The sequence below is a fragment of the Notamacropus eugenii genome, chromosome 6, assembly GCF_028372415.1.
Source record: "Notamacropus eugenii isolate mMacEug1 chromosome 6, mMacEug1.pri_v2, whole genome shotgun sequence".
Classification (NCBI taxonomy): Eukaryota; Metazoa; Chordata; class Mammalia; order Diprotodontia; family Macropodidae; genus Notamacropus; species Notamacropus eugenii.
The window spans coordinates 290,517,785-290,532,065 of record NC_092877.1 but is presented as its reverse complement, the minus strand read 5'-3'; the positions used below and the strand labels follow the sequence as shown (position 1 = coordinate 290,532,065).

Here is a 14,281-nt window from a genome sequence, read left to right as displayed (position 1 = left end):
CCTTTTGGAAGCCTGCAGATCACTTTGCACAATGCTATTTCTAAATGCATAGAATAAAAGATATAGGACTACAAAGAAATTATAATGAACATGATTCTCTATGAGAAAAATTCATAGATGCCATGCTAAGAAACCTTGCTCTATAGCATCTCTAATAAATGAATGTTTAGCCTTTGCTTGCAGAATTCCAGTGATGGTAAACTCACTACCTCTCAAAGAATCACATTCCATTTTTAGTCAGCTTTAGTTGTTAGGGAATTTTTCTTATATTGGCTTTAATATTTTCTAGTCTCTGTAATTTCCAACAATTCCTCTTTGGTTTTTCCCTTTGAAGCTAAACAGGTCTAATTCTTCTTCTTTTTTTAATGGAAGCACTTATTCTTTGAACAATATTATCACTGTCAAGCTCTCCCCTAGCCCCAAGTCTTCTTGAAGATAAATATAGCTAGTTCTTTCAACCGGTTCTTGCATGACCTAGTCTCCAGTCATCTCAACATCCTATTCATGTTTCCTTGATTTTGATGCTTTCTAATCTGTCAGCCTCCTTTCCAAAATGTAGTGCCAAGAATTGAACACTATTTCAGATGTTGTTTGACCAGGTCCAAGCATGGTGGAACTATTTCTCCTACCTCATTTACTCAGCTATGCATGTCCCTTACCCTTGTCCTTTCCTCTAAAGTTTTAGTAACTAAGAAAGAAAGTATCAGGCAGATCTTAAAGTTCTACCCATAAAAGGTTCAGTGACATAGTCATAGGTAGCATTGTATGAATCAGTGTGGGGTGGAAGATAAAGAGCTAGCTTCAGTGCTAGAGAAACTTGAGTTCAAGTATCCTGTTTATGACACATATTGGCTATGTGCTCTGGGTAAATCACTCAACCTTGGAGCCATAAACAGTTCTATAAGACTGTAAATTGCAGGGAAGGTGATAAGCTGTACTGGTAGAAGGAGTTTCCTCACTGGGAGTTCCCTATGCCAATGAAATCACATCTGCCCTCTTCTTCTAAAAGGTTATATCACTATTTTGTTTGGACTTCTTACCATATTATCATGTTATTATGGTCATATTAATAAAAAATGAGGCAGGGAGGTAATGTAGTGAGTAGAGTGATGAGCCTTGAGTCAGTAAGACTCCTCTTCCTGAGTTCAAATTCAGCCTCAGACACTTACTGGCTGTGTGACCCTGGGCAAGTCACTTAAGCCTGTTTGCCTCAGTTCCTTTTCTATAAAATAAGCTGGAGAAGAAAATGACAAACAATTACAACATCTTTGCCAGGAACACCCCAAATGTGGTCATGGAGAGTCAGACATGACTACAATGATGGAACAATAACAAGTTAAGAAAATCTATATTGTTCATATTAATCTTGCACTCATTAAAATTAGTGAATATTTTGCATGACCTATTCTCTAGTCAGCTATACTTGTGTGGTTGATTTGGTGGTGGTAGGGAGCATCTGGCATTGAATTAATCTAGACACTGCGGTCTTGCTTCATGACATTAATGTAATCTGCCCTCAGTGTATCACTAAAGCAATAGGGGAAAAAAAGTAAAGCCAGCAACTTTTAATAAGCAAGTTCTTTAAAAAGCCCTGACATTTCCTTGAGAGATTATGCACAGAAAGAACCACCAACTGTGTTTATTGAAATATCCATTTGGAGATTCCAATTACATACTAAATGCACGGAGGGAATTTTGGGAAATATTTTAACTTAATGATCAGACATTCAAATATATGCAACAAATGTGTAATTTGAAGGTCTGATTGCAATAATCAGTTCTTAGAATAAATGTAGGTGCATTTAATGAAATGTGCAGTTTTGCTGTTGTACACACTCTTACATAGTGCATGTTAAGTTGGTGCTTCCTTTAGATCTCAGTAGCATAGGGATATCTATGTTCTCAATGAGGTGGGCTGGGGTGGGATGGTATGAGTACTTTTTCTACTTGTTCAGTTGCAAGCCTTTTGTGCCTTATCATACTACACAATTCTTGTTTGTGTTTTTTCAAAAATCCTCACAAGTCCAACTGCAATGGCTTATCATGGTACGGAGGTGACCTTGGATTTTCCACGTCTAAACCAGAAGAATGTGAATTATGATAGATCCTACTAAGTTAGAAATGCTTCTAATAGACTAAGTCTACTATCTGAGTACCAGCTTAACTAAGTACAAAGAAGCTCATGGTAAGCTCTTTGCCCAAGGGTATCCAAATGGCTGCTTTAAAGCCCTGCTGAAAAGTCTAGGTGCTCAAGATTGACCTCTGTAGATCAACCAAAAATGAAAATTGAGTTACTCCATTTCCCCTCCCATCAGAATCGAGAGTATGGAGATAGTGTGTACAACCTCTGGCTTCCCTGGAGTTTTTATTTGTTATTTGAGAATTATTATGTGCATCACTGGAGATGATGATATGTTTACCAAACATGAAATGAAAGGTTATACTGTTTTTAACCAGTCCACCTGGTGGGCTGTTTGAAATCCTCAAATACATGCTTTTATTCAATTTCTTCATACGAAAATCATCTCCTGATTTGTGGGCTGATTGATGGGAACCTAATCTCTTCCAGAAAGACGAAGGTATTTGGAATCACATTATCATTGATGTCAATTCTTTTCCACATTTCAGGTGAAGGAGTATACCAAAGTGATGCAGGTATTTGAACAGAGGATCCAAAACCTAAGTATCAAAATTCAGGTCATGGAAGAGACCAGCATTTCTTATAATAAACTGGACTTTGAGCTGCTGAAATTAGAAGTGAGTGAGATGCAGAAACTGGTCTCACAATTGAAAGTCAGTTTTAATGGAAGCAATGTCATCATTGACCAACTGGAACTGGAGGTAAGTGACTCACTATCCTCTTTTGAATTATTTACTACAAAAAGTATATTTTTTCTTATGCCACAGCTACATATTTGCACAATTGGTATTCATTTCCATTGCTATCTTGCAAAGGAAACTGATCAAATACATTATCCAGAAATTGAGTCCTCTTTGAAAGCCATGATTAGAAAAAGAGATAGGATGATTATACCCAGTAGTTAGGTTAGGTTAGTGGAGTGCTATATGACTCTGGACTCTTTATTTAGCTCAATGGGAACCAGGTAACTGTACTGTGTAGAACATGGTGCTAATGAGACCAAGTGTGGCACACCCAATCCCTATGTAGTACCTGGCCTACCCTCTGTCATGGGCCACCCTGAAAACTCTACTAAAATTAAGGTACTCCCCATACATTTATTTTACTTTTACTTGTCAATGAAAGTAAAGTTTTCACATTCATGAAAAACACATTTGTTCGAACAGAATAGCCAATAAAGTAATAAGAACAGAGCCTTCTATGCATGTATATGTTCCATACACCCAGCACAGATTATCATACCACCAGTAGATACAGACACATATGCAGAGAATATTCTTGAAAGGTCACTATCAGGAACTCACAGGGTACATTTGTGACCAACACACATATCAAAAAGGACATGAATACAAGGAGAAGCTGAGTGGTCAAGGTATATTTCTGAAGAGTACACAGGTCAGAATGTGTAGGATCAGGGTGACTGAGGCAATGTACTTCCAATACCTATGAAGGTATTGATGTTCTCACGTGATGGCATGGTACTGCTCCCTTCTGTGTTAATTATATCTCTATTCTCTGTTGGGTGTAATGTCATCCTTTGGGGGATGAGGTCTTTTTTCATTGTTGTATTTATCTTCTCCATTTCATTGTATCTGCTGGACATCTTTGCTAATCATGTGGTCAACAAGATATTCTCTGCCATGCTATTTTGGCTCTTCAAAGCTATCTGCTCCCATCTATTGAAGTGCAAAGGATGGAAAGTCTCTCTTTCATAGTGGTAGGCTAGAGGTCCTTTAGGACATGACCAAGACCATGGGCCACTATACCTAACTGGGTGGTTTTAAAAATCCAGCAGAATTCCCTAGGTTAAGAGCAAATCTATTCTTATTACTGTTTTGTCTGAAGCTGGTACGAAACAACTGAGTTGGGGTTGGAAAAGTACAGATAATTTCTCTTAAATTCGTAATTGTGAGCCTGAATCACCCCCAAACCTCACAGGACTGTGCAGAGACAAAGGCACTGAGGATCATCTTTCCTTCCAAATCTTTTTTGCCTGGCATATAAACAAAGTGGTGGGCAAGAACAAAAGCTGGTGAAGCAGGAAAGACCCTTTCCTTCTACCACTTTAGTCCATCTTCTTGCCTTTGTTTGCTAATTTGTAATAAGAAGCCTCTCCTCCCTCCTAAGTTTTGCACTGCATTCTACACAGCCTACAACCTCATTATTTTCCTCTGCACCATAGAATTTAGAATAGGAAAAGACCCTAAAGGTCATCTGTTTCAACCCTTTCATTTTACAGATGAGGAAACATTTGAAGAAGTGAAGCAATTTGCTCTCGATCACACAGGGAGTAAGTAGCAGGGCTAGAATTTAAAACCAAGTCATCTGGTTTCAAATAGATTGTTCTTTTTTACCACTCCATGTACTTTTGATCTATTCCATGGTTTGGGACTATAACATCAACAGAAATTGAGAGTTTACCATCTTGTATATATATGTGATTATCTATAAGGCAGACCTGATCTCTCAGTTCCACTGGAAAAAAAATTTAAAGTGCATATTCTATGGACAGTGGGTTCTTAGTGTCATCTTTATATATTGTGGGAGAGCACATTCTTTCATGCATATACTTGCATGGTGTGTCAGAAAGATTATTGCCTGGGTAAGTAGCTCTTCATTTAACCTGTCTATACTACTTGGGCCTAGAAAATACTGTCCTGGCTTTTTCCCACCCCTCTCCCCGCAGGTAGAAATCCCATCCATCTTTCAAGTCCCATGTTAAATACCATCTCCTTTATGAATGCTTATAGATAGTCAACCTGGAAATGGACTCTTATCCTTCCATGCTTCTGTAGGAATTCAGAATAAATTTTTGAAAACAGGCATGCTGTCTTAATTCATAACTTAATTGATTTTTGTCTCCTCTATAGTGCCTCGTAGCATCTCTACCAAAATTTGTCCAATAAATGAATGAATTGATCAATGAACCTGGTACAGGATAGTTCTTTTATCATGTTCTTGAACAGCATGCCCATTTCCTCACTTCATTTACATCCTATTCTTGCTTTGTTGTCAAATTCTATTTCCTGTTCTTACTCAACTGTGCTTGACTGCATCTCATGTTTTTGCCAATGTTGTTACCCTGAGCTATGGCCCAGTTTAGATCCTGGCTATACTATTTCCTATTCACAGTTCATTGGTTAGTCCATATGATTCCTCAAGTTCTCACAGAATTAAAAAACCCAACAACCTCCTATCCTTATTGAAAAGAAACATGACTGTGATTACATGGATCATGACTCTGGAAGCCTTTTGCCTATTTGAATTGAATGCGAAGTTGATTACATGAATCAAACATTGACTGGTGGGGAAATGGGAAGATGATTGGACTTAAGAAAGACTTCAGCCTTTCTGAGTCCCAATTTTCTCATCTGCAAAATGGGGCTAATAAGACCTGCCTTAAAAAACATTATTATTATTATGGTGACTGAATGAGAGAACATTTATACAAAACAGTAGGTATTAGCAATTTGTTTTTGTTAATAATATTATTGTTGTTGTTATAATAGTTACCATAGAGTTTCAGAATAAAATTGATTTTCCATCTTCTTTAGAATGGGCTTGGCCAAATATATTTAGACCCTTCAATGTCATGACAAATCAAACACCTGAAACTTTCTCTAGTCTGGACTCAAATATCTAACCTGGCCTACAAACACTTTTGGTTGTTGGATGGTGTTTGCTAGAGAGGCAAAATCCAGAATAGCTAAATCTGGGTCTATTTTTTTTTAAGTATGGCTTTGTCCCTCGGACCCACCATTTCCTCAAAATAATACCTGGAGTGTTCATTTCTGAAATCATTTCTGGTCTTTGAATACGGATTATCCTATTGCATTATGGTCTAATAATTGATATTAACCAACACATTAATAAAAGAATCACCAATGGAAAAAATTCACAATTCTTAACATACATTTTTGAACTTAAAGTGTTTAGAGGGCCTTAACATTCATTAGAAACATAATCATAAGATAGAATGAATAAGCACGAGTTTATAGGAGCATGTTATTAGAAATGAACTTTAATGGACATGTGTAGATGTTCTGAAAGAGACTGCAGTCTATTATTAAAGCTGTTAAAATCTTTGCCATTTTCTTCTTGTCACACACATCTGCCTGAAATCTGACAGGCATTCATGCTAACCCATAAAATGTATTCTTCCAAATGAAACCATTCACAAGCCCTCTGGTGTATTCTCTGGCAATGTTTCACTAAATGACAAATTCATCCCTCGAATGTTTATGAAAGAAATTGCACAATAGTATAAAGTCACTCTGAATTTTTATTTCCTCAGATCAGGAATATGACTCTCCTGGTACAGGAGTTGGAGTCACTAGACAAACACAATATCCTTGCAATCCGTCGGGAAATTGTGTCCCTGAAGAATCGACTGAAGGAATGTGAAGAGTTTAGAGGTCAAAGCAACACACATCCCTTTATCCCACCTGGTAAGCATTCTTTGATTTACCTCTTGGTCAGGGTCAAAGAGGTGGGGAAATGGGGGAGAAGGTAGAGTTGTTTTTTTTTTTGACACTTAAGAATCAGGAAGACAAAAAACATATATAATTATAGCTCTGCCAAAATACTCCAGTGCCTTAGTGGATTGTATTCTTCATATAGGAAAATGGAATAAGTGGATTGTGAAGACCAAGAGGGACAAAATTTTACCTTCCTCCGGTGTTCCCTACAGGGATTTGTTCTCATTATTTTCAATCTCTTTTCCATGTAGTTGTATATAATACACACCTGGGGGCTCTTCTGTGAAAGGCACCAACACATTGGATTGGTTTTATTTTCCTTAGTTCGATACAACATACATTTATTAAGCTCCTTTTGCAGTGTGAAAGGCACTGTACAGTTTGCTGCGGCTAGAAACAACATAATAATGGTTTCTGTTCACAGGGAGCTTACGTTGGGTGGGGGAGATACAACACACCTAGAGACAAATAAATAGGAGATTATGGAGAAAGTACTAATAAGTAGGAAAGCTTTAAGAAGGAGGTGAAACTGGACTGAAACTTGGAAGAAGATAAGGAATCTTAGACCCTGAGATGAGAAGGGAGTACATTCTGGGCATTGCAGATGGCTTGGATGATTAAAAAAAATAATTAGTTTATTATTAGTTTTCAATATTCACTTTTATAAGAATATGAGTTCTAAAATTTACCCCTCTCCTTTCCCTTCCCCATCTCCAAGATGGCATGCAATCTGATACAGGCTGTATATGTAAAATCATATTAAACATGTTGTGAGAAAAGAATCAGAACAAAAGGGAAAAACCACGAGAAATAAAAAACAAAAACCAACCTCCCCCCCGCCCCAAAAAAGAGAAAACAGTATGCTTTGATCTATATTCAGACTCCACAGTTATTTCTCTGGACATAGATAGTATTTTCCATTGGATAAATTCTTGGAGGTAGGAGATGGGTTACTGAGTTTGGGAAACATATAACAATCAGCCTGGCTGGAACATAGAATGTATGAATGTAGAAGAACGTGGAATAAAGCTGAACAGGTAGGGTGAAGTCAGCTTTTGGAGGCCCTTAAATGCCAGTCTGAGGAGTTTTGCATTGCTCCTATATAACAGAAGGGACCTCACAGGCTACCCATTCCAAATCATCTGTAAAAAAGTCCCTCCCCCCATAAGTGATCATGCCTTTACTTAAAATCCTCAAGGCAGGAAGAACCTCCCAAGGTGTCCTATTTCACTTTTGTATACCTCTAATTAAAAAAGATTTTTTTCCCCTTACACTAAACATCTATCTGTTACTGCAGCTTCTACCCATTGCCTTCTGGGGCCAACCAAAATAAGACAATATGGAGGCACTGAAGGATTTGGAGCAGGGGAATGTCATGTTCAAATTTGTGCTTTAGGGAGATTTTATTTTTGGCGGCTGAATGGAGGTTGGATTGGAAAGGGGAGAATTTGGAAGCAGAGAGACCAATTAAGAAGCATATATCCCAGTTTATGTTTGGCTCTTGTATTTGATAAAAATGAATCCATATTGACACTGATGCTGGAAGATTGAGGTATATCTAGAGAGAAAGACTCATAGACAAGGATGATTAGAAAAGGGATCACCATGGAAGTGACAAATTTAGGCTTAAAATGTTGCTAATTCTAAGCATCCTATATAAGGATGGTGTCCGAGGCTGTAGGCCTTGAGGATTAAATTAGCTTCTTAGGACATCAGCTTCTTCTTGGAGCTGAACCAAGGCACCTTTAGTCTTGACACAGGATTTCTTCCTTGATCGTATTATAAACTCTGATGACCTTAAAGTTCTAGTTCATGGCTCTGACACTTAGGGTTTTCTTGGTCTCTAAGCCTGAGTAACTCCTTGAATTAAGAGATGTGCTATACCTGATCATTGATACCCTTCTATCCTTTTCTGTCACTGCCATCAAAACTTGGTGTCCAAATTTTTCCACCCCCCTTTTCCACCCCCTTTCCTCATCCCTTCTCTGATTTCACTATCCTACCACCACATACCAGACTATAAGAATTCACTTAATAGTGTTTCTTCAAAGAATTGTATATATAAATATTACAAGTAGAATTGAATGACAGATAATTGACTGTACATATAAAAGAAGCCAAGGAAGATTGGCCCCAGGCACAAGACATTTGGGGTATTGCTTTTAGTTCCAGGAAACACTGTTTAAAGAATGCCATTTTGGAACCTGTCCAAAAAAGGATAACTAGAATGGTGAGGGGATTGGAGAAAATGCCCTGTGAGAATCAATTGAAGCAACTGGACATATATAGCCTAGAGAAGAGAAAATCTGGAGGTAGATAGAAGGACATGATTACTGCCTTCATACCTTTCAAGGGTTGTCACCTGGAAGAGAGATTAAACTCAGTCTGCTTGTCCCCAGAAGGCAAGAATAGGAGTAATGGTCAGAAGTAGCAAAGAGACAGATCTTGGTTCTAATGTTATAAGAAAAAAAATCTTAACAAGTACAGCTGTAATAAAATGGAAAGGCCTACCTCCATGGATGGTAAGATTCCCTAGAGGTCTTCAATCAGAGGCTGGATGATCATTTGTCAGAATGTTGTTGAGGCAATGACTGTTTAGGTCCAGGTTGGACAGATGGTTTCTAATTTCCCTTTTAGCTTGGATTGGGATTCTGCGATTCATGCCTGAGACTATTGCAATAGCCTCCTTAATGGGCTAATTATGTCCTGATGGACATGCTAAGAGCAGAGCTCAGCTTCCTGGGCCACAACAGTCCCTCAAATCCAGCATCAAGGCCTTAGGAAATCACTAATATTTTTGTCCATCTGAATTTCATTTTTTTATTAGATTTTTAAAAGATGGCTGTTTTAAATTCAGCTAGTATGAACTAAACCAAATTGTTCACTTGGAATACCCTCCCCTTGTGTTTCTACTCATTGAGATCCTATTCATCCTTTAAAACTCAGCATAAATCTAATCACCCTCATGATCATCCCAACTGAAATGATCTCTGACCCTTCTGAATTCCTAATGTTTTTTTAGTTTGTATCACTCATAAGACACTTACTATTAAGTGACTTGGATTGTTGTATTTTGCGTTATAGTTATGAATTTTACCATTAAAAAATAAAGAATTCATTCTTGGAGGGCATCACCATCATTTTACAGATAAGTAAACAGAGGCTCAGACAATTTAAGTGGTAGGCTCATGGTTCTGTAGCTACACAGTGACAAAGACATCTAATATGAAGTTAGGTTTCTCTGACTTCCAAACACAGAGATCTTTCTACTATACCAGAGTTTTTCTGACTCAGTGGAAGAGTAAGAGATAAAGCTGACACCAGTTGGTGGACAATTATTCACCGGTCAAAGGGGTTTGAAGTTTGTTTGGTAGACAATAAGAAAGCACAAGAAATTTCTGTGCAGAGAAGGTATGAGGTCTGGTCTATGCCTAAAGAAATATGCCAATAATTGTTGAGCAAGTGAATGAAATGAAAAAGCCTTCTGTGAATCAGGCAGTTCTAGATTCCAATGCACTCAGTGCAGCCCCTAGACAAGCTAAATAAATGGTAGGAGCTAGCAGCACTGTCACCAATCCTTTCTAGCTGTATCACTGACAGAGGCAGGCAGTGTTTGACATAAGAGATGATCATTGCATTGACTTTCTCAGGGCTTTCCATTTTTATTGATTTCTATTGCCTTCAGTTGGTTTTCTTTCAAACCCTTGCTTTGTGCTACATGTCCAGGTGTCTGCCTTCTACAGAATCTCACCTAAAAAAGTGTGTCATGGTTACAATCTTTTTAGTTTTGTGCCAAATAGAAGAATCACTTAGCATCCCTTTCAATTCCTCTTACATCTAGTTAGAGGCCATGATGTGATGCAGAATTGGGAAAATGCCTTTTCCCTCACTTATGGAACTGAGGATATACTTTTCCTGGTTAGTAAAATGAAATGTCCTTGACTTTTAATTAAGGTTAGAGGATGGTAGCCTATAGTACTGGAAAGGACTTTGATATCATCTAGTCTTACTTGATTCTTGTAGAAAAGAGGAAATTGAGATGCATAAAGATAAAGTATCTTGTCCATGTTCGGCACCCAGAACATATGAGACGTGTCATAGATGCTTATTGATTAATTGATTGCTTAAAAAGAAGAGAGCTTGAATTCAGGTCCAGATTCTTTGACTCCAAATGTATGTATTTATCTACAAGTAGTGATTGCACAGACATATGCATGACATCTGCTTATGGTTTCCATGGGGATAAATTCAAGTCTGTGAATAGAGAAATTGATCTCTGCTTCTGGAAATACTAAGATTTTTTTTTCTTCCTCAAGTTCAGGAAAGCTCTCCAGTGGAACAGATTATTCTAGCATTTAAAGTTACTTAGAAAACCTTAGCCTTACAACATTTTTGGAGTTGGAATGAACCTCAGAGGCAATTTAGCCTAACTTTCTCTTTTTGTAGGTAAGGAAGCCAAGATTCACAGAGGTTGAGTGACTTGCTCAAGGTCACAGAGCTAATTATGAACAAGGCTGGGATCAGAAACCAGGCCTCCTGACTCTCTTTAGTATATCATACAATCCTCATTTACCTAGGTTATCAACAGTCAATGACTCAAGAAATGAGGGAGGTTAGAAGTAATCCTTAATAGCCAAGCAGGAAATAAAGCATGGTCAATTTCTCCGTTAGGTTTCTTCAGGACTCTCTCCTGGGTCCCCCACTCATGGGCTTTGTATAACACCTCAAGCTGAGCTGGTTTTTTTGAGCAAATTGATCCCAGATTTTCTTTCACTTTCCCAACAACCTTGGACATACCTGAAATCCTGCCAAACCACTTGGCTACTCTCCAGGTTTTGTTCATATTATATTTATGATGTTTATATTAAACTGACTTTTTGTCATGTTTTTAAATCAATTTCTTTCTCTCACTCCCTTTCTGTTTGGTTTGCTTGATAATGCAGAATTGAAAGAGCTTGGAAAATCCCCAGGCACCACAAAGTTGTGAGCCTGTGGAGACTTTAATTAAAGTTACTCCCGATTGTGGGACTCTAAAATCTGGCCTGTCTGACTTTTCACTGCAGAGCTGCACAGAGTAAGGAAACCTATTCGCAAGTGTCAGCTATAAAAGAATTCTGGGCTCCATTTTTCCTTCCCTGCAGCCACAAATTTCCAGCTCTTGTCCCATCCGGAACTCAGATTCAGTCAATATATTTACAGCATCATACCAACCATACTATCATTTATTTTTGCTGCAAACAGCATCCTTCTTTTCTGCTCCATTTCACAGAACCCTCTGAACCAAGATAATTGGCCTTATCCCCATTAATTCTCTGCCTGCCCAAAAAACCAACTGACTATATCTTCCTATTGCTAAATCTGAGTGACTACCTTCCGGAAAGTCTAGATTGGAAGCTCTAGTGATAGATTTCAGTCATGATCCAGGGGTAAGGGTGCTGGATTTGGTATCAAAAGACTTGACTCTGAATACCTCTGTGCCTTCAGGCACATCATGTCACTTCTCTGCAACTTAGTTTGCTAATTTGTGAAGGATGTGTGTGAATGAAATGACCTTTAAGGTCTCTAAATTCTAAATCTTTATATGATTCCATACTTAGTACAGTGCTGGGCACATTGTAGGTGCTTAGTGAATGTTCATTGATTGATACTCAGGTAAAGTTAATATGTGAAAGAGAAAGAAGGAGTGTCCTAGAACCTAAGAAACTAGTGAAGGATTCAGTCTGAAGCTGTGTACTCAGCTGTCCTGATTTTCTTTAGCCTTTATCTAGAATTTGATAGCTATGGCCATTTAAATTTTGTTAGTATCATAAGTCAATAGTATTCTCCTCTTGCACAGATAAGGTTAAGTGACCTGCCCATGGGAGATTATTATGAGTTCTGGCCAGTATTAGTATTACCAGTGTATGGCATTAATAGCTTATAGCATTAATAGGAGATCTAAGATTAGAGCATGCTTCTCTGCAGATATCTGAAAATGGCATTTTAGAAAATGCCATTAACCACAGCACTTTTAAAATAGTTACAGTGGAGTTTTCACAAATCATTTCTGAATTATGGTTTCCCAGGTTCATTTACAGAATGCTGAGAAGCTGCCCAGAAAATTCAAATGTTAAAAAAAAAAAACAAAAACAAACTAAACCATTGCTACCCAAGACTACATTTGGATAGGAAGCCATGGGACTATGATTTTATATAGTAAATGGCTGGTCTTAATAAAAATTCATAGGATTAAGAGTAAGAAGATATGAGAAAAATATCTAGATGAGGTTACTAAGGTTCTTGAGGTTAAGTGACTTGTCCAAGGTCACCTAGGTAATTAGAAACAAATGCAAACAGAAGCAAACAAACAAAATACAAACCCAGATCTATTAAATTCCAAATCCAATACTAAGCCGTAGAGGTGCCTGGATGGAACTAGTTTAATCAATTATTCCTAGTGGATAGGGAAGAAACTTCCCATTTCCCTTTGCTTGTATAGAAGACAAGAATTTCTCCCAAAGTTTCCACAGAGTCAAAAGAATCATTAGGATGTAGAGCTGGAGAAGATGCCAAAGAACATCTAGTTCAATCCCCTTATTTAATTGGTTTTCATTTATTTAACTTACTAACTGATTTAACACGACAAAGGTTAGTAATTGACTCAAGGTCAGACAAGTCGGAAGCAGCACAGTCAGGCTTCATACCCACATCCTCAGACTTTATAGACAGAATTCTTTCCACTGTACATCACAAGGGTATGGAGTCAATTTGAAAGTACTTGTACCTTTCCTTGATTGATATTCATCATATACTCTGGGGCTTATCAGGTTTCTGTGGAAAATGCGATAATAACAAGTCATAATGGCTAGTATTTATATAGTACTTAAAGATTTGCAAAATACTTTACAAATATTATCTCATTTGATCCTACAGCAACCCTGGGAAGGAGGTGATATCAATGCTAAATTCTCATGTTATGCTTGAGGAAATTGAAGCAGGCAGAGGTTAAGATCCTTGCCCAGAGTCCCACAAAAGTAGGAAATGTCTGAAATCAGATTCAAATTCAGGTTTTCCTGACCCCAGGCCAAGCTTTTCTATCTACTATGCCACAAACAATCCGGATCTAACAACTAGATTGTTCTTAAATGTCCTGTCTTGGCAGCATAGACCCTTACAAAGAGTAACATTGCTGTGGTTGGTACCAAACCTTCTGCTGTATTGGAGCAATGGGAAACTGGTCATTTTCCCCTTGTCAAATCTTGAATAATAGGTGAGGGAGGAATGGAATGCTTTTTGAGCAGGCAGGGTAAAATGGAAGAAGTCAAGAAAGTTGGAATGAGAAATAGGAAGGAAGAGGAATGGTAGTGTGTTTAAGACTTTGGAATTAAAAAAGGAGTTGGCCGAGGCCTGTGAGAATACCCAGAACGATGAGGTAAGAGATGCTTCTACAGCCTTGAGGAGAGGGTGAAGATGGAAGTGAAAATAAAGCTAGTAGGGAGAACAGTGGTGTGCCTCTCTGATGGTGTGATGTGCCTCTCTGGCGATGTTTCCTGTTATTTCTGTGAGGTGGCCACAAGTCAGGGACAGTCCGGCACAGCCTTCCCTCCTGTGAATGGAGCCATGGCTCTTTCTGCAGTGGGGGGCCATTCTTCTACTATTTACCATAGACTATAGTGATTGTCGT

The 14,281-nt window shown here is 38.1% G+C and overlaps 1 protein-coding gene across 1 annotated transcript in view; it reads left to right on the top strand.

Moving 5' to 3' along the window:
* The window catches only part of OLFM4 (olfactomedin 4), a 42,092-nt gene that overhangs the window by 19,521 nt on the left and 8,290 nt on the right, over positions 1–14,281 (top strand). The window contains exons 3-4 of the mRNA XM_072617082.1: positions 2,629–2,841; positions 6,435–6,588. Coding sequence (XP_072473183.1) covers positions 2,629–2,841; positions 6,435–6,588 — 367 coding nt within the window. The remainder of the gene's footprint in view (positions 1–2,628; positions 2,842–6,434; positions 6,589–14,281) is intronic.